Raw genomic sequence first — 20,221 nt, forward strand, 5'->3', positions numbered from 1 at the left:
CCAAGATATGAGACAGCAAACAGGATGTAGCTGAAAAGCCAAGAAAATTGGGTCCCCTAACAACTGCGATGGAATGGCTAGACCAGAAAGGGTCTTGAAACAATGTCAATTTCTTTTTGCTAGTGGCAAAAAAAGAGCTAACAGAACATTGAAAAATCAGTACCATTACCTGCTTAAGTGCAGAGACTTAATATCATATATTTTTATATGCCCTTTTCCCTTTCTCCCTATGTCTGTGTGCATGTGTGCTCATCTGTCTCTGTCTGTCTGACTGTCTCTCTTTTTTCTGTGCATGTCTCTATCTTTCTGTCTCTGTGTGTCTATCTATCTCTGTCTCTCTGTCTCTCTGCCTCTCTTTCCCTATCTTTCTGCCTCTGTGTCTCTCTGTCTGTCTGTCTTTGTCTCTGTGTGTGTCTTCCCCTTTACACTCAGAACTGATTGCTGTGTCTCTGGCAATATGCTAGATACCGAATCTGATTCAAAGACTCATAACTGCAGCACAACATAGGGAAACTGGACTATTCGACTTTGGGCTATACATGACCCTCCTTCTCTTTGCAGATACCTTCACCTCCATCATCACCTCTCTCCTATAAAACATTTCATTTCAGCATTTCCTGAGGTGTTTGCTTAAGTTCTGTGCTGTCACTCAACTGTCCTAAATGACAACAGAGAAAAACTGCTGCAGGGTTTGAATTGTACAGCCAGCAAAGATTGCTACTCATTGCTCATTAATATTTTTCTGCAAGGATAACTAACAATATTGTCTTAAACACTTTTCAGAGCAAGGACATGCTTAATCCTAGGTATTAATAATTGAATCACTGGAACTCAACTCAGAAGGCAAACCACTGGAATTTCTTCAGAGTAACCTAAGGAAAAATGAAGTTGAAAATCCAAATAAGGTAGTCATTATTGAGTAATACCCTCTCGCTCCTCATAACCCTTCAAAACAAACAAACCAGAGAACAGTATAGAGAGAAAAGAGAGATTGGACACTTAAGAAAACAGTTTTCCACCTTAATGTCATTAAGTACTGATTTTGGCAAAGTAAAACTGGTATCCAGTTACACAAATGAAAAATATGATTTCCAATCCCTACTTCTGTCCCCTAGCCCCTTTGAATTGGATACATCTCATTCTGCAATCTGAGTCCTTCACCTCTGTATCAACGTCTATACTCTGGGATTTTAGTTCATCATTAAACTAATTCCTCAAAGCTGTTTGTCTTTACCATAATGTTATCATATAAATTCTTCTCCTGGTTTTCTTCAATTTACTTTGCATCAGTTCATACTTAGAAGTATTTGTCTGTCTCTCCAAATATAAATATATTTATAAACATGTAGAGACAAACAAAGATAGATATCTATGACAAAACTAATGCAGAAAATCTCTTAATAAATGACACAGAACCAGAGGTTTCTATTTAGGATCTCTGTGATACCTTTCCTTATCTTCACTCTATTTTCATAACATTTCTTGTATATGCCCTCTTCTGCCCCTGATACTGCCACTTCCTTGATACAGGCCCTCATCACCTCATACCTAGACTATTGCAAAAGCCTGCTGGTGTGTCTCCCTGCGACAAGTCTCTCCCACTCAAGTCCCTCCTCAGTTCAGCTGCCAAAGTGATCTTTCAAAATGCAAGTTTGATCAATTCATCCCCTCTACTCAAGAGACTCCACTGGTCTTACCTCCAAGATCAAACATTAACTCCTTTCTTTAGTATTCAAGGAGTTTCACAACCTAGCATAGACCTCTACTTTTTTAGTCTTATATTTTACATCCTCCATGTATTCTGTGATACTGGCCTTTTTAGCTCTCCCTTGGACTAGACATTCCATCTCCAGACTCTAGACATATTCTCTGACCATCCTCCATGCCTAAAATTCTCTCGTTCCTCATCACTGGCTCTTATTATTTCCAATCTCTGACAGCTTGGATGGTTTTGAACACATGTGCTGACCAAGTTAGTCTAAGTCTTTTGCCTCTGGCTTATTCTTCTCTTTTGTTTCTTTCCCCTACCATGGATGACCAAATAGTGATTATAAGATAGATATTTCCAGTCTTAGAGGCAACTTTGTCAGTTCACTAGGACAGGGGCACCTGGTCCTCTCCCTCAGCTGGAGTTGAGTAGAAGCTGCAACAAACATTTGTGATTACATTCTTCTTGGAAATGATCTCCAAGAGATGGATATGCTCATCTGCTGGCCTGGCTCATTCAAAGATATGGACCTTGCAGTACTTGTTTGTACCATAGAGAGCTGAGGTGTAAGTTAGGCTGTTTGCCTAGCCCACAAAATGTTTCATGACTTGTTGTTCCACATTCCCCTAGAAGCATACAGTAGAAAGTATGTCTCTGCTTCATATTTAAATTGTATTAATTCAGGCTCTAGTATGTGTGACAGCTTAATTGCTTGATACCCACAAGAGAACTTTAGAGAGAAAAATTGGGGGACCCTGAAACCCAGAACTATTTTGTAAATATTGAATAAATGTGCATTGGAGTTGACCTACCAGAAGTAATGAATACTATGTAAATATATTGATTGATAATTTTCTGTCCAATCAGGCTACTTGAATGGAGACAGACTGCCTAACTCCCTTGTATTTACTATACACACAAATACACACACACACACACACACACACACACACACAACACACACATACACACACACACACCTCATATTTTTACTAGGCCAAATAATGATCAAGAAATTCAATGAGAAACTACAATAAATGACTTCTTTCACCTTAGAAGTACACATAAAGTCAGTCAGCAGCTAGTCAGAAATTAGGAAGGGGGCTCCTATCAAAGCCAGCCTCAGTGCAAACAAACAAGATTAGTCTCATAGTAGTACTCATCAGAGAAAAGCCAGAGACACTTGTGGTCTGTTCTGATTTTCCCATGAGGTCAATAATGATTGACAAAAAAGCAGCTTCATGCACTGTGTGCAGTACATAGAGGTATGTACAGCAAACAGAATTGTAGGGGAGAGGAAGGAAAGAAGGAAGGCAGATATTTGTAGAGAGTTGGAACTCTTAAAAGGTGTGCTCGAATCAGACAACTAAGCACTTAAAGATAATTACCTATTCCATATGAGACAATGACTCTATTAGCATATGTTTGGATAAATGGCTCTTCTCACAGTTTGGTGCTTACTGAATGTTCTGTTTGGTGCTAAGATAATTGAAGACAAGGATTTGAGGGCTGGGTGAGACAGGGGCCAGAGAGTGACTTTGTGGCAGGACAAGAAGGTGAGAGGCTGGTGGCTCTGTACTCAAGAATGCAGGATTCTGCTTGGCTGCCTCTTTCATGTCTTCCCCTAAAGACCAAGGACTTTGATTTATCCTGGCTCTGGCTGACCCTGAAGCCCTGCAGAGAGTTAGCCAGTACTTCAACAGATATTAGTATGTCAGATATTATAATGTTTTTTCTTAGTTTTCTGGAGGTCGCGGAGCAGCTTTCCTTTCAACAATCACTTCTGCTTTATGGGGGAGTTTACTGGGGGAGTTTATCCCATTCACATTTATGGTTAAAATGATCAATTCTGTATTACTTGCCATTTTGTTAACTCCGGCTTATGCTTTTCTCCTTTCCTTCCCTCTTACCCTCCTCCCCAGTATTAAACTTGTGAGCACAACTTGCCTCTCACAGCCCTCCCTTTTTAGCATCCCTCCCCTCACCTTAAAGTTCCCTCCCTTTTCTTACCCCTTTTTCTCACAATTTCTGTATTCCCTTCCACTTAGCTACTCTGAAGGATACTTTCTACCAAAATGTCACACCTCTGAGCAGCTTGTAGAGGTACCTACATAGCACAGTAGTGGACAGGAAGTGGACAGGAAGACATTAGTTCAAATCTGATCTCAGAAACTTGCTAGCTGTGTGATCCTGACATATCTGTTTACTTCCATTTCAAAGTATGGATATAATAATAGCGCCCTGAGAACAAAATGAGATATTTGTTAAGGACTTTGCAAACCTTTAAGGGCTATATAAATGCTAGTTCTTATCATTGTCAATATCATCATTATCATCTTTCCGTTAGTTCACACAATCTCACTCCTTTTCCCTGTTGTTATCCGTGGTCAGGTTCTCATTGGCATGAGTGACCCATGTCAGCTTCCAATAGAAAGAAAGGAGTTGGGGATGAGGTGAGGACATCACAGAAGGCTAAATTGTCAGATCCATATAGACTTAGCTTTTACATAAACCACCATAATACATAGAAGCCCAGAGTCCAGCAAAGTTTTCTTGTCTTTATTGTAGAAGTAAAGAAATGAGAAATGCTATATCATGGGAAATGTAGACTCAGGACTAAAGAGTCTCCTATTCAAAGAAGATTGAATGTAGCAGGGATAATTTTGGGTCCTTGATATCATTATAGCGTTATCTTGAGGTTATCCAGAAGTCATTCTGGGATCCCTGAGAGATCCAGAATCAAAGCAATAGCTTCTTGGACCCTCTTCCTCAGGTTCTTCCTGGAGAAACAGAAGGAAGTCAAAAGTCAGAGTCAGATGCCAAACATATTGCCTTGTCCTCAGCTTCTCCCTTAAGGTACAGTCTCAAGAAGAAGGAGAGACAACAAGATGGAAAAGACACCAAGAGGGCAGAAATGAGACCAGGGTGAAAGGGAGTCTGAAGGAAAGCTGAAGAAGGATGAAAGAGTATACAAGAGGAGAGAGAAGAGAACAGAGCAGAGAGGAGGCTGAAAGGCAAATGGGGCATACTGAATGAGGAAAAATCCCTAGAAAAATTATGACAGGTCAGAGAGGATTCTGTGAGAAATGAACAAAGCATACAAGGGGACTAAAGAGAGTCTGAGGGACAAAGAATATGAAAAAGACAAATTGAACAATGAAGAAAAGGGTCAGGTTGAGCTATGAACTACAGAGGAGAATCTGAGAAAACAGAAAGGAAACCAAGATTAATGGTAAGAGAAGTTAGACATTTACCTCAGAAGATCAAGGCCATGGCACTTAAGAGGACATTGATGGCCACAGTCTTCATGAATAGCAATCTCATGAACAGTACACTGAAGAGTAGCTTGTTCCCCTGCTCAGGTCCTTCTGCAGGGAGCAATGGTGATTGATGGTCAAGAGGAAACATGCTGAATTCTAGGACTACCCTAAATAGTAGACACATTAATCCTGGCTAACATTTATGTAGGGCTTACAAGGTTTGCAAAACAATCTATAAAATATATCATGAGATTTTCACCAAAATATCATGAGGTAGTTACCAGTTATTATTGCCATTTTATCAATAAAGAACATTAGCTCAGAGAGTTTGCATTATTTGTCCATGGTCAATAGCTAATAGGAATCAAAGATGAGATTCAAATTTAGATCTTTTGACTCCACCTAGGCATATCCTAAGTATTCTTAACTGATTGTGAACAATATAAAACTCATCACCTTTCCTCTAGAAACACTTTTCTTATAAACTGCAGTATTTATTTTAAGGAACCACCATCCTTCTAGTCACCCAGTTTCCTTATCTTGGCACCATCCTCAATTCTTTCCCCTCCTTCACTCCACAAATCCAATCTGTTGTCAGGTGTTTTTAATTCTGCATTTCTTGTCTCTCTTTTGTTCATTCATACAGTCACTATTTTACTTCAAGGTTTCATCATTTCTTATTTAACCTATCACAACAGGTCCCTATCGAACCTCCTCTTTTCCATCTCTCCTTGTCTCAAATTTACCCTCTACACAGTTTTCAAAATTATTTTCCTTAAACCATAAGTCTAACCATGTCATTACCCCCAGCTCAAGAATCTTCAGTGGCTCCCACTATTGACTCCAGGACAGATTGCAGTTTTACAATTTGCTTCTAATCTAGTTTTCCAGTTTTAATGACCCTTCACATATTCCATTTTCAATCCATCTGGCCTATTTGCTGTTCTCCAACTTGGTTCTATTTCCCAGCTCCCCTCATACCACCCCAGTTTGGAATACATTCCCTCCTTACCTCCATTCTTAGAATTTCTAGCTTACTTCAGCACTCAGTCCTTGAACCAATTCAAGCAGAAAGTCTGATCTCACTCATTTAATTATTGGTATTATTTCCTTCCACAAATAATCATGTATATATTTATCTATTTGTATGTTGTATTCTACCCTCCAATAGAATGTAAGCTTTTTGGGTGCAAAGACTGTCTTCCATTTTTCCCACTGAATCCCCAATGTGTTGCACAAAGTAGGTAATCAGTAAATACATGTTAAATTATATTGAATTTGACATGAAATTGAGATGAGGAAAATCACTTGAATAATTCAAGCATGTAATGAAAAGTGACAGAAACAGTGATAGAACAGAAAGAATAATTTTAAAGGAAATTATTACAATCTATTTGAAATAGTATGTCTGTTGTAACAATGGAAGATAAGGGTAGAAAGGAGAATAAAGAAGGTCTAGACCAATCTGTGAAGAATCAAGAGAAAATGAATTATGAAAGAGCAGGAAGAGTTTAGCTCAGTTTATGGAATATCATATTTCCTGAGTCTTGGATAATATATACTTTGATCCGTGAATCATGACACATTCCACTATGAATATGACACACTCTCTTGTCACTCTGAACCCTGGATTATTCATTATCAAAGGAGGACACATAGAAACTGGCACACTTAGAAAAGAACCTGAGTAGCTAAATGCTCCAACCTGTGCCTGGAAGGAATTCCCTCTACAATATTCCCCAAATGTTCTCATTTAGTTTTTTCTGGAAGATCCTCAAGGAGATGGTTCCTTACCCTCCTCAGATAGCCAGTTCCACTTTTGAACTGTCCTAACAGTCAAAAGGTATTCCTTACATTATCAGAGCTAACTTTGCCTCCTGGTGACTTCTAAGCTTTGTCAGTTTCCTTCCTGGTCACTAATACACTTTTCTTTCCTATGAATCTCTCAGGTACAATCTCATTAGCTCTACCTTTTCATCATGAATCTTTAACTCACCCATGAGGTCCTGCACAGAGGAAGATTGTTTCTGGCCAGAAGGCAATTCCAGGGTCTTGTCCTAGGACCTGAAGCAAGAAACACATTCCTAGACACAGCTCTGATCCTCAATGACCCCAGGATTGGCTTTCTCAGTACACAACCCCATCAACATCAGAAATCACCTTTCCAGCCTACCATGATGCCCCTTTAATCTAAGACATTTCCCAGACTAGAATTCCTACCTTCAGCATTAGGATACTCTTTTGCTAGAATAGTCCTTTCCATTCTAGGACCCACATTCCAGTTCAGAATCCTTTTCTTTTGCTTAAAATTTTACTCAGCATTTTGTATTATCCATCCCCAGACAGCCTATATCCCTGTCCCTGTTCTTCAGTGAACATACAATGTCCCTTCTTAGACTAAAATACCCCTGTTCTCAGTCTTCTTCACCCCAGGGGCTAATCATACCTGGCTTGTGGGACATATTCATCTCTTTTCCAATGTGCTTCACTGTGCAGGTTACTGTATGATTCTCACCAACCCTGCCAATCTGGATGGCATTGTAATTGCCATTGGCCATGGGACCCAGAGTATGAGTCTGGGCTGAGATCAAAGGCCCAGAGGATGCCAAGGACACATGGATTTCCTTGGGGTAGAAATTCCTGATCAGGCAGGCCATAGCATCCTGACTCCTCACCAAGAACACACTGGGTGATAGTGGGTTTCCAAGTCCTGCAAGAAAATGAAAGTTTCCTGTCCCTTCCCTGCACCTAGCTCCAGATGTGGGAAAGGCACACATTTGAACAACATATAGCTGTGAAAAACAATCTTTACCACTTAATTTCCTGCCCTGCTCTTAACTTCAGCCTGTCCCTGTATGTGGGGAACAAATTCATGTGACCAAATTAACTGTAAAAACAAACCTTAGCCCCATTTCCTGTCCCAACCCCACTCAAAGGCTGCTTCCCAAGTCCCCAACTCATATGCCTGTACTTCCCCTAGATCTGTCTCCTCTCCCTTTCCCAACAACCCCCAATTCTTGATTGCCCCTCAAGTTGACAAGTCTCAGGATTTTATTGCTGAGTGTCCCAAGTCACTGGATTTTATGATGACATGATTCTGTAGCCCTTGAATGACCTAACAGGGGTCCTCAAATTTTTAAATAGGGGCCAGTACACTGTCCCTCAGACTGTTGGAGGGCCAGGCTATATTAAAAACAAAAACTTTGTTTTGTGGGCCTTTAAATAAAGAAACTTCATAGCCCTGGGTGAGGGGGATAATCGTCCTCAGCTGCCGCATCTGGCCCACAGGCAGTAGGTTCAGGACCCTGATTATAATCCATCTCAAAGGATTAAAACTAGAGAAGGAATGTTAGCTGAGTATGGTCATAGAGCACAGTGTGGTAGAGAGAGAGCTCAGGAGATGGGGAATACTGTTTCTGGTCTGCGTTCAGCAGTGACTATATGTGCCCTGAAATCATAGGATTTTCATAGGTCTGTGATAGTAGAGGTACTCACCAGTCTCCACAGTCACATCTGTCCCAAGACCAAAGACCAATTTGTCTGTGTCATCTCCAGGGCCCACCCTCCTTACACAATGGTATTGGCCAGAATCTCTGAGACCCAGGTCCTTAATCTGTAGGAAAATTCGGCTCCTACTGTCCTCCCTGGAGGTGGTGATTCGGTCTTCAGTGACATCTGTTGAACTACTGCTGAGATTGGTCAATCCTAGTGGGGCATTACCAGGTGCCCAAAGGTACCAGCCAAGTTTGCTTGTCTTGAATTGGAAACCAGAGGTTTCACATTTGAGTTTCAGGATGCTTCCAGCTTGATGAGAGCCTCCCCCTGACTCTTTCAACACTGATTGTTCCACTGAATGAAGCAGAGATGGAGGTAGAGTAAGTAGGGGGAGTCCATTGATACCTCCTCCCAGGAGATAGAACTTTGATTCCCTTGAACTTTCTCATACCTTAACCCTGACCTATTCCCCTGCCTCTAGCCTGGACCTAGGGAAGAGTATGGGGGACAAAGGACCCAGAGCAGCAAGAAAGATTGTTGGTAGGATCCAGGGAATCACAAGGATCAAGAGTGGTCCCTAGGTTCAAAGGAGTTATCCCTGGGGTCAGAGACTTCTCAGATTATCAGAGGCTCTGAAAGTCAGCAGATCCTCAAGGATAGGGAGATAGAAGTTCATAGGTAAGAGTAGACTGACAGGATTGGGGATTCCTGGAGCAAAGAGAGAGGGTTTATCTGAAAACAGTGTTGATCTCAGAAGCTCACCAGGTCTAATCATAGAGTGACTGGAACCCTCAATCCAACCTAAAGCCCTCCCCCACCCCTTGGTAGCCTTCATTCCATGAAATTCCTCTGCCAAGTTTTCACCACCCCTACACACATTCCCTGAAAACACAGAAACTTACATGGCAATACAGAAAGTTTTGTTCCAGGACCAAAATTTTCCCACTGAGCTGCTCACGGTGACACAGGAAGGAACCTAAACCCCTTGTCTCCAGATAATTAGAAAGGGTGGAGGAACATGAGGATGACAGGAAGTGAATTAAAAGTCCCAAGAGTTAAATCACTCATCAAGGTAATGAAGCCCAGGGAAAGATCTTCAGGTAATTGTGAGGGATCTCAGAATATACATTCTAAATCAACTTCACATCAAGGTTCCAGGCAGGCTAGACATTTGGGAAGAGATTCACTTTTGCAGGATTTAAGATCAGTCCCCCACATGTCTTCTGGGGTGGCTGAATTAAATGACTTGTATGAGTTTGACTGATCTATTCTCAGGCTAATCCAGGTAACACAAAGGAATGTTTGAAAGAGGACTCCACTCAGTGATCCATTGGGGGATCTTAGACTGAATAATAGTCAAGAAGAATTGGAAAATCTCAAGAACCAACCATGATTTCCCAGAGATGTCTAAGTTGCATGTCTCTTCTAAACCTTGGCTTGATAGGCACCTGTCCAAACTATAACTAACCAATGTCTCAGGGGTTGGTAGGATAGGTGGATATTTGCACTGATGTATATCACTGTGGATCTTGGGAATCTTGAACCAAAGTGTTTGGAAATACTTCAGGGAGTCAATGATAGGACCCTGATGCAGCTGCAAAAACGTTGAAGACTCTCAGAGAGCATCCAGGAAGGGTTTTCCAACACCAGTTTGATGAATTGCAGATCATCAGAATTTCATATGATGACATAATTCTCATCTGGGATTTTTTTCTACTTAAGAATTTTTATTGTTATTTTTTTGTGATCCATGGATTTTATTTTTTAATTTTCATTTTTTGAACCTTGAGTTCCAATTTATTCTCTTGTCCTCCCGCCTACCCCACACACATTTAGAAGACATGTAATATGATATAAGACATATATGTGAAGTCATATTTCCATATTAGTCATATTTTTTAAAAACACAAAGAAAAATTTAAAAGTATGCTTCAACCTGAAGAATTCATCAGTTCTTCTTTGGATCATGGTTCTTTGGAATCATTCTGCATCATTGTAATGATCAAAGTAGCTAAGTATTTCACAGCTGATCATCATTACATTATTGTTATTACTGGGTGCAATGATCTCCTGGTTCTGCTCACTTCCCTTTGCAAGTCTTTCCAGGTTTTCCTAAAACCATACTTTTATCATTTCTTATAGTTTTCAATAGTATTCTATCACAATCATACATCCCAACTCGTTCACATATTCCCCAGGTGATGAACATCACCTCAGTTTTAAATTCTTTGCCATCTCAAAAAGACTTACTGAAATTATTTTTATACAATTAGGTCCTTTACCCTTTTTTTGGCCTCTGGGATGTAGATCTAACCATGGTATGGTTAGGTTAAAGGGTATTCTTTATATATTTTATATAACAATTTTATAGTTCTTTGGGCAGAGTTCTACATTGTTCCTTTTTTTGTGCAGAAAGATTTTAATTTTCTATTTGTTTATTTTAATGCACAACACATTGTGAATCATGTTGGCAAAGAAAAATCAGAGCAAAAAGGGAAAAATCATGGGAGAGAAAAAATAGAAAAAAGAAGTAAACATAAGATGAGTTGATTTACATGCAGTCTCCTTGGTTCTTTTTCTGGATGCAGTTGCCATTTTCTGTCCAAAGTCTATTGGGATTACTTTAAGTCACTAAATCACTATAAATTGTTCTTTAGAATGATTGAACCATTCACAACTTTTACCAACAGTGTTTTGTATCGTATTTCCATTTTTCCTTTTCTGTTATTTATGTCTCAAAGAGACTCTCAGATTGAGAGGTGTGAGATATTTTGATATTTTTATTTCCTTTCTTAATTGATAAACTTTTTTTTTTTTAATATTTATGAAACTTTAGATTTAGTTATTTTAACTATGAATGGGAATAGGATGAACTCTCCACAAAACAAATGCAGATAGACTGGATTAAAAGAAGAATTTACAATATTTGCCTAAGAAACACATTTAAAACAAAGGGATACATACAGAGTAAAGGAAAGGTCCGGGAGAATCTAATATGGTTCAGGGTGAAGTCAAAAGTAAGGGTGAATTTTATCTCTCAAAAAAGCAAAGATAGATCTAATTAAAAGAGATTAGGAAAAAACTGTGTCTTTAAAGGATTTAATAGATAATTAAACAATTTCTTTTTTAATTTTATTTTTTATTTTGGTTTTATATATACAACATATGCATGGGTAATTTTTGAACATTGACCCTTGGAAAATCTTTTGTTCCAACTTTTCTCTTCCTTCCCCCAACTCTCCCTCTAGATGGAAAGTAATTTCTACATGTTAAATATTTAAATATATGTTAAATACAATATATGTATAAATATTTAACAGTTATCTTGTTGACAGGAAAGATGATTTGAAAGAAGGTAAAAAATAACTTGAGAAGAAAAACAAAATGAAGCAAAATAACAGGTAGAAATGTTATGTTGTAGTCCATATTCATTTCCCAGTGTTCTTTCTCTGGGGTATTGGTTCTGTTCATTAAGATCAATTGGAACTGATTTGGATCCTTCATTGTTGAAGAACCCATGTCCATCAGAATTGATCATCATGTGTATTGTTGTTAAGTTATAATGATCTCCCTTTTTGCTCTTTTATTAGCATTAGTTCATGATGTTTCTCCCAATCCCTATGTTCATCCTGTGGTCATTTCTTATAGAAAATAAATTTCCATAAATTCATATATGAAATTTATTAGCCATTTCCAACTCAAAAGGGTGCACAAACATTTTTGACATAAAGTCCCTTTCCCTTCTGTAATATCTCTTTGAGATATGTTTGTAGTAACACTGTGGATAACTTTTTGAGTATAGTTCCAAATTGTTTCCAGAATGGTTGGTTTCATTACGACTCCACCAGCAATGATCAGTGTCCCAATTTTCCCACAGCCCCTCTAAATTGCATTATCTTTCCTCCATATCAGCCAATGTGAAGGTGTGTAGGGTATCTCAGAGTTGTCTTAATTTGCATTTCTTTGATCAAAATGATTTGGAACATCTTTTCATAGATAGAAATAGTTTAAATTTCTTCATCTGAAAATTTCCACATCCTTTTTACCATTTATCATTTGAGAATGGCTGAATTTTATAAATTAGAGTCAATTCCATATATTTTGGAGATGAGGCCTTTATCAGAATCTTTTAATAAAATATTTTCCGTTTATTTCTTCCTTCTTTGTTTATTATAGCTTTTTATTTTAAAGATATTGCATAGGTAATTTTTTCAGCATTGAAATTGTTTACCTTTTGTTCCATTTTTCCCTCCTTTCCCCACCCTTCCCCAGATGGTGGTGACCAATACATGTTAAATATATTAAAGTATAAAAAAAAATATATGTATAATGTCAAAACAGTTATTTTGTGTACAAAAAGAATTGGGCTTAGAAATAGTGTACAATTAACCTGTAAGAAAATAAAAAAATGGGAGACAAAAATAGAGGGATTGGGAATTTTCATGTAAATTTTTTGCAAGTTTCTTTTGAGAAGTTTTCATTCCCAAAAGAAGCCGTTTTTGGTTAAAGGGCAATGTCAAAAATTCGCCAATTTTTTTTTAGCTTTTTTTTTTTTTGAACCTTATTTTGTTTTTCCTCAAAGGGAGCCACAAAACCTGCTAAATCCCTTTCCCAAATTTTGGGATATAATAGTAGTTGTTGGATAAAGATTCCGTTTGTCTTTTTGGTTTCCAGCCCTGTTTTAATCCCCTCCAACTTTCTGGAATTCCCTTCTTTTTACCCAACCCTTCCATTTCTTTTTCCTCCCCACTTTTCAAATTTAAAAGTTTTTATGTAAACCCAAATTCATTTTCCTTTGGCCAAAGATGAAAATTTTACTACATTCTTTTTCCTCCCTTCATTCCTCCCAAATATGTAGGTTTTTTGCCCTTGATGTAGTTTCCTCTTTTCTCCCATTTTTCCTTTTTTTCAATTTTTTTCCATTCTAGTTTCCCTTTTAAAAGTAAAACCAAATTTAATATTGGGAGCAAATTGGGGAGAAGAATTGGCTTTCAACCTTTTCCTTCCCTTCTTTTTCAATATTATATTGGGCCTCAAAAATAGTCTTTTACTCTACTTTTTTGGTAAACAACTTTCCCTTCTAGTCTCCCAAAAATTCGGGCCAGGGGGAGATCCGGACGGAGGAAATTATTTGAGGGAAGTCTCAAAACCGAGGGTGAAGGCAACTCAGCAAAGGGCAGCCTCCCAAAACCCCCTTGGGGAGTTGTGGGATTCCGAAAGGCAGGAGGACGCAGCCGGGGGCCCTAACGGCAGGGGGGAGCCGGCTTGGGGCCATAGAGCTTTTCCAGGGCCGATTTGTGGCAGAGACACTAGGCAGAGTTTGTTGGGGTTGCATTCTGGTCAGCTGCTAATACCACAGTCCCACAAGAGGCTCCGGCCTGGGGCAGTACACTTTACCACTTAGCCCAGCCGAGGGCAATGATAACCACTCAGCCCTACTGTGTTTGATAGCTCGGCCAGTGCTGAATCCATTCCTGTTAAGGGAAAACCCACCCAGAGCACTCCCAACTGAGCGGAAATGGTTTAATCTTTCCTGCCTGCAGAGGAAGCTGGTAACCCCTTTGTAGGAGACCACCCTAAAGGCTTTAAACATGAAAAAAAGATGAAAAGAAAATGACAGTCATGCAGAAAAGAGCAGGTCAAAACCTGAAGAGACCCAAAAGAAAAATGCATCAGACTGTCCTCCTTAATTTCTTGAAGAGACCATTAAAAGTCTCAAAAGAGAGTTAGAAGATAAATGGGAAAGGAAAGGAAGTTTTACAAGAAAAAATTCCTAGGAAAAGTAAAAAAATTCGGGGAAAAGAATTTGAATTGAAAATAAAGAATTCACTAGAAAGTAGGATTTGGAATTGAAAAGAAAAGAACTCAAGAAAGTAGGATCCATGAATTGAAAAGACAAAGAAACGTGAAAGTAGGATCTGTGAATTAAAAGAAAATAATTCACTAAAAAAATTAGGAAATAAAAAAAATTCCACAGACCAAAACAATAATTAAAACCTAATTGACATATACAGAAAGAAGTAAAAAGCTATTAAGAAAATAATTTTTTAAAAATTAGAACTGAACAATTGAAATAATGATTCATTGAGAAAAGAATCAGCAAAAAAAAAAAAAATGACAAATGAAAAACAAAATTATTCTCACAAAAACGAAGACTTGAAAAAATAATCAGAGAGATAACTGAGGATTATTGACTTTTCTGAAAACTAATAAAAAGAGCCTAGATATATTTTCAAGAAATCATCAAAAAAGAACTGCCAGATGTTAGAACAAAGGAAAATAATTGAAAGAATTATCGAACACCTTCTGAAAGAAACCCAAAATAAAACCAAGGAAATTTAAAATTTGAACTATAAGATTAAGGAAAAATTTTACAAGAGCCAAAAAACCATTTAAATACTGAGGTGCCACAATAAGGATCCCCAAGATCTTGTCTAAAAAGGAAAGAAGGGCCTGGAATATGAACCGAAAGGACAAGATCTTGAGATGCAGCCAAGAATAAACACCACTAAGTTGAGCATTTTCTTCCAGGAAGAAGAGATAATTTAATGAAACAAGTGAATTCCATTTTTTCAAAAAACCAGAACTAAACAAAAAATTTGATTCCAAGAATAGAACCAAGAGATGCAGAAAAGGTAAAATAATTGAGAAATTTTGTTGGAATACAAAAAGAATACAGTATAATTTGATTTAAAATTGATTAACAAAAAAGGGAAGTAGATATGGAAAAGGGATGACAGAATAAGGGGAAGGGGAAAAAGAGGGAAAACCCATCCCACAAAGAGGAAAAACCCATAATCAAATTTTAAGAGGGGAAAACATTGTGTGAATCTTACCCCCACGAGTTTAAAGAAAAAATTCTTTTTTTAGAGAAAATTCCTCGCCCCTCAAGGGAAAAAGGAAAAGAAAAGATAAAAGGGAAGGAAGGGGAAAGACCCGGGGAGGGAGGGATTATAAAGAGGAAAGTTGTGATAAAGAGGGACATAAGTTTGGGGAAAGAGGGTGGGGGCAAAATCCAAAGGGCCAACCTTTATTAGATGGCAAAATCAGATTTAGTAATTCAACGAAATGGAAGGGATAACCCCCAAAAGAGGGAGGCAGATAGCAGACTGGATCAAAGTCAGAACCCCTCAAATGCTGTTTACAAGAAACATCTGGGGGATAAAGAGTAAAGAAAAGGCTGGAAAACATTATGCTTCAGGTGAAGTCAAAAAAGCAAGCTGCTTCTACAGACAACAGTGGCAGTGAAGGGGCAATAGGACAGCACTCACTGACTGTGCTGGAACAAATCAAGTCCGAAACAAAGCTGTGGAAAGGGTTTATAGGGCCCTGGGAGCAAAACTGGGGTCCCTGGATCAACTGAGTCACTTGGTACTGGTGGGGGCCGGTTCCAAGAGACCCCAGCTTTGGGGTTATAGCCTTTACCCCTGTGTTTAGTTTTCCTCCCACTGGCTTTCTGATCTACTGGCTTTCTGCCAGGGCAAAGTAGTTCACACTGTGATAAAGTTTTCCCTGCAGATTTTCCTCCAGCTGAGATCACACCCTGCCCCTCTCCCAGTTTGCTCAGTGTGACCAAGCTCTCACTGCCTTTCTGAGTCTGTGCCTGGCCTACCCCCTTCCATCCCCACCTAAGAGCAAAACAGACCTTTTCTGGTGAATTTTGAGATTATCTTCCGTTGGTGATGTATTATACTCCTAATATTCTTGGGTTCTGACATTCAAGCACTAATTCTGAGGCTGAATATTGTTAAAATAGATTGAGGGAAAAGGAGAGTTTAGGAAGATGTGTGCATCCTCTCCACCATCTCGGCTCTGCCCCCTACTTAATGAAACAATTTCAATACAAAACATATATGTACCAATTGGTATAACATTCAAATTCTTAGAAAAAAATTAAGTGAGATGCAAGAAGAAATAGACAGCAAAACTATACTGGGGGGGGCAGGGAGGAAGATCTCAACCTTGCTCTCAGAACCAGATAAATCGAACCACAAAATAAATAAGAAGTTAAGGAGATAAACAGAATGTTAGAAAAGTTAGGTATGATAGCTCTTTGGAGGAAATTGAATAGAGATAGAAAGAAGTTTATTTTTTTCTCAGTGGTTCATGAAATCAATTAAAAAAATTGACCATGGGTCAGAGCAAAAAACGCACAAAATCAAACGTAGAAAGGCAAAATTAGTAAATGCACTTTTTTCAGGTCATGGTGCAATAAAAATTACATTCAATAAAAGGTCAGGAGAAAATAGAGCAAAAATTAATTGAAAATTAAATAATCTAATGCTAAAGAATGAATGGGTGAAACAACTAATCATAGACACAATCAATAACTTCATCCAAGAGAATAACAATTATGAGAAACATAATAAAATTTATGGGATGCAGCCAAAGTGGTTATTAGGGGAAATTTTATATCTCTGGTTGTTTACTTGTATAAAATAGAAAAAGAGAAGATCAATGAATTGGGCTTACTACTAAAAAAGCTAGAAAAAGAACAAATTAAAAACCCTCAAATAACAAATTAGAAATCTTGAAAATAAAAGGGAAGATTAATAAAACTGAAAATAAAAATTCATTGAATTAATAAATAAAACTAAGAGTTGGTTTTATGAAAAAAAACAAACAAAATAGATAAATATTTAGTTAATTTGATTAGAAAAAGGAAAGAAGAAAATCAAATTGTTAGTCTCAAAAATGAAAAGGGAGAAATTTTCACCAATGAAGAATAAATTAGAGCAATTAATTAGGAGTTATTTTGTCCAAATATTTGCCAATAAATTTAATAATCTATTTGAAATGGAGAAATATCTACAAAAATATAGATTGCCTAGGTTAACAGAAGACAAAATAAATAATCTAAATAGTCCCATTTTAGAAAAAAGAAATAGCTAAACCTGGTAAGGTGAAAAGAGAGAAAGAAAATAATAGACCTACTAATCAGAGAAATGCAAATTAAGACAACTCTAAGATACCACTACACACCTGTCAGATTGGCTAAGATGACAGGAAAAAATAATGATGATTGTTGAGGGATGCAGGAAAACTGGGACATTGATGCATTGTTGGTGGAGTTGTGAACGAATCCAACCCTTTGGAGAGTAGTTTGAACTATGCTCAAAAAGTTATCAAACTGTGCATACCCCTTGATCCAGCAGTGTTACTACTGGATTATATCCCAAAGAGATTATAAAGAAGGGAAAGGGACCTGTATGTGCACGAATGTTTGTGGCAGCCCTTTGTAGTGGTTAAAACTGAAACTGAATGGATGTCCATCAGTTGGAGAATGGCTGAATAAATTGTGGTATATGAATATTATGGAATATTACTGTTCTGTAAGAAATGACCAACAGGATGATTTCAGAAAGGCCTGAGAGACTTACACGAACTGATGCTGAGTGAAATGAGCAGGACCAGGAGATCATTATATACTTCAACAACAATACTATATGATGACCAGTTCTGATGGACCAGGCCATCCCTCAGCAACAAGATCAACCAAATCATTTCCAATGGAACAGTAATGAACTGAACTCAGCTATGCCCAGAAAAAGAACTCTGGGAGATGACTAAAAACATTACATTGAATTCTAATCCCTATATTTATGCACACATGCATTTTTATTTCCTTCACAAGTTTAATTGTACAGTATTTCAGAGTCTGATTCTTTTGTACAGCAAATAACGTTTTGGTCATGTATACTTATTGTGTATCTAATTTATATTTTAATGTATTTAACATCTACTGGTCATCCTGTCATCTGGGGAGGGGTGGGGGTAAGAGGTAAAAATTGAACAAGAGGTTTGGCAATTGTTAATGCTGTAAAGTTACCCATGCATATATCCTGTAAATAAAAGGCTATTAAATTAAAAAAAATAATAGACCAATTTCTTTAATGAATATTGATGCAAAAATCTCAAATAAAATATTACCAAAAAGATTACAGAAATTCATCCCCAGAATAATACACTAGGACCAAATAGGATTTATACAAGGGCTTATATAGAGGGCTGGTTCAATATTAAGCAAACTATTAGCATAATCAACCTATATCATTAACCAAACTAATAAAAATCAAATGATTATCTCAATAGATGGAGAACTATGAAAAGGTGCTCAAAATCCCTATTGATCAGAGAAATGCAAATTAAGACAGCTCTGAGATACCACTACATACTTCTAAGATTGGCTAAGATGACTGGAAAAGATAATAACAAATGTTGGAGTGGATGTGGGAAAACTGGGACACTGATGCCTTATTGGTGGAACTGTGAATGAATCCAACCATTCTGGAGACCAAGGCTGGTCCTGAGATCCTCCAGAAAGCTAGTCCAGATAGTATATTTTGGCACTCAAATTTGGAGAGTCTAGAAAGCACACTACAAGAAACAACTCAAATATCAAGGAGACACAATCAGAATTACCAAGGACCTAGCAGCTTCCACTTTAAAGGACTGAAGGGCATGGAATCTGATATTCTAAATGGCAAAGGAACTTGGATTGTAGACAAGAATCAACTATCTAGCAAAATTGAGCATTATCTTTCAGGGCAAAAGATGGACATTCAATGAAACAGGTGAATTTCATTTATTTCTTTTGAAAAGACCAGAGCTGAATAGAAAATTTGATCTTCAAATGCAAAATTCAAGAAAAGCATAAAAAGATAAAAAGGAAAGAAAAAACTTTCTTTTAAAAGTTAAAAACCTATATCTCTATATAGGAAAATGATATGTTTAGCTCTTAAAATCTGTATCTTTATTATGGATATAATTAGAGGATGCAAGTATAATTTGATTTTACTGTGATAATATAAAAAAGAAAATAGAGGGAAAGGGCATTGTACTAGAAGAAGAAAATGGAAGTGAAATGAGGCAAATTACATTTCACGAAGAAGCAAAGACCTATTTTAATAAAGGGAAAGAAGGGACAGGGATGGACATTGTATAAATCTTACTCCTCAGATTTGGCTCAAAGAGAGAAAATAAGACACAGTTAGTTTCACAGAGAAGCTTGTGTCACCCTATAGAGAAATAGAGAAATAGTAGGAGAAAGGGCAAATGTAAAGGGGAGGTTAATAGAAAGAAGAACAGAAGTAGATGGGGGAAGAGATAAGAAAGAGAAAGGGGCTATAAAATGCTGAGGACTATTTGAGAGAGGGGTGGTCAGAAGCAAAATACTGGGAAGGAGGGATAAGGGAAAAGGGGGAAAGAAAAGAGAAAAATATAACTTGGGGAAATCAAGATGGCAGGAAATACAGAATTAGTCATTTAAACTGTAAATGTGAATGGGATGAACTCTCCCATAAAAGGAAGCAGATAGCAGACTGGATTAAAAGCCAGAATCCTGCAATTTGTTGTTTACAAGAAACTTATTTAAAGCAAATTGATACATTCAGAGCAAACGTAAAAGGCTTGAGCAGAATCTATTATGTTTCAGCTGAAGTACAAAAAAGCAGGGCTAGCAATCCTGATCTCAGATCAAGTCAAAGCAAAAATAGATCTAGTTAAGAGATAAGGAAGGCAACTACACCCTACTAAAAGGTACCATAGATAATGAAGTAATATCAATACTAAATATATATGTACCAAGTGATAACCTCCAGATTCCTAGAGGAGAAGTTCAGAGAACTGAAAGAACAATTAGGCATTAAAACTATAATAATGGGGGATATCAATGATGCTGTCTCAGAAGTAGATAAATTGAAGCACAAAATAAATAAGAAAGAAGTAAAGAAGGTAAATAGAATTCTAGAGTAGTTAG

General features: G+C 37.6%; 1 protein-coding gene and 1 long non-coding RNA gene across 2 annotated transcripts; both read right to left on the reverse strand.

Annotated features, from left to right (window-relative positions):
* Positions 1–4,156: 4,156 nt before the first annotated feature.
* LOC116420741 lies at positions 4,157–7,022 on the reverse strand. The gene is made up of 3 exons (XR_004231158.1): positions 6,965–7,022; positions 4,963–5,076; positions 4,157–4,488 (listed from the first exon to the last, which is right to left on the reverse strand). It is a non-coding gene; the product is annotated as an uncharacterized LOC116420741 (long non-coding RNA).
* Positions 7,023–7,334: 312 nt separating this feature from the next.
* On the reverse strand, positions 7,335–10,780 carry LOC116420759 (immunoglobulin alpha-2 heavy chain-like). Its single transcript, XM_031947677.1, has 3 exons — positions 10,746–10,780; positions 8,464–8,903; positions 7,335–7,678 (listed from the first exon to the last, which is right to left on the reverse strand). The coding sequence occupies exons 1-3, from the start codon at positions 10,778–10,780 to the stop codon at positions 7,383–7,385; spliced, it is 771 nt and encodes a 256-aa protein (XP_031803537.1). The 3' UTR covers positions 7,335–7,382.
* Positions 10,781–20,221: the final 9,441 nt, after the last annotated feature.

The sequence above is a fragment of the Sarcophilus harrisii genome, chromosome 1 (assembly GCF_902635505.1).
Source record: "Sarcophilus harrisii chromosome 1, mSarHar1.11, whole genome shotgun sequence".
Taxonomy (NCBI): domain Eukaryota; kingdom Metazoa; phylum Chordata; class Mammalia; order Dasyuromorphia; family Dasyuridae; genus Sarcophilus; species Sarcophilus harrisii.

Coding starts and splice junctions, on each gene's coding strand:
- LOC116420759 (XM_031947677.1), bottom strand. CDS start 10,780: ATGGTTAGATCTACATCCCAGAGGCCAAAAAAAGG. Junction 8,904..10,745: donor TCCCAGAGGCCAAAAAAAGG/GTAAAGGACCTA, acceptor GGTATGAGAAAG/TTCAAGGGAATCAAAGTTCT. Junction 7,679..8,463: donor AGATGTGACTGTGGAGACTG/GTGAGTACCTCT, acceptor ATTTTCTTGCAG/GACTTGGAAACCCACTATCA.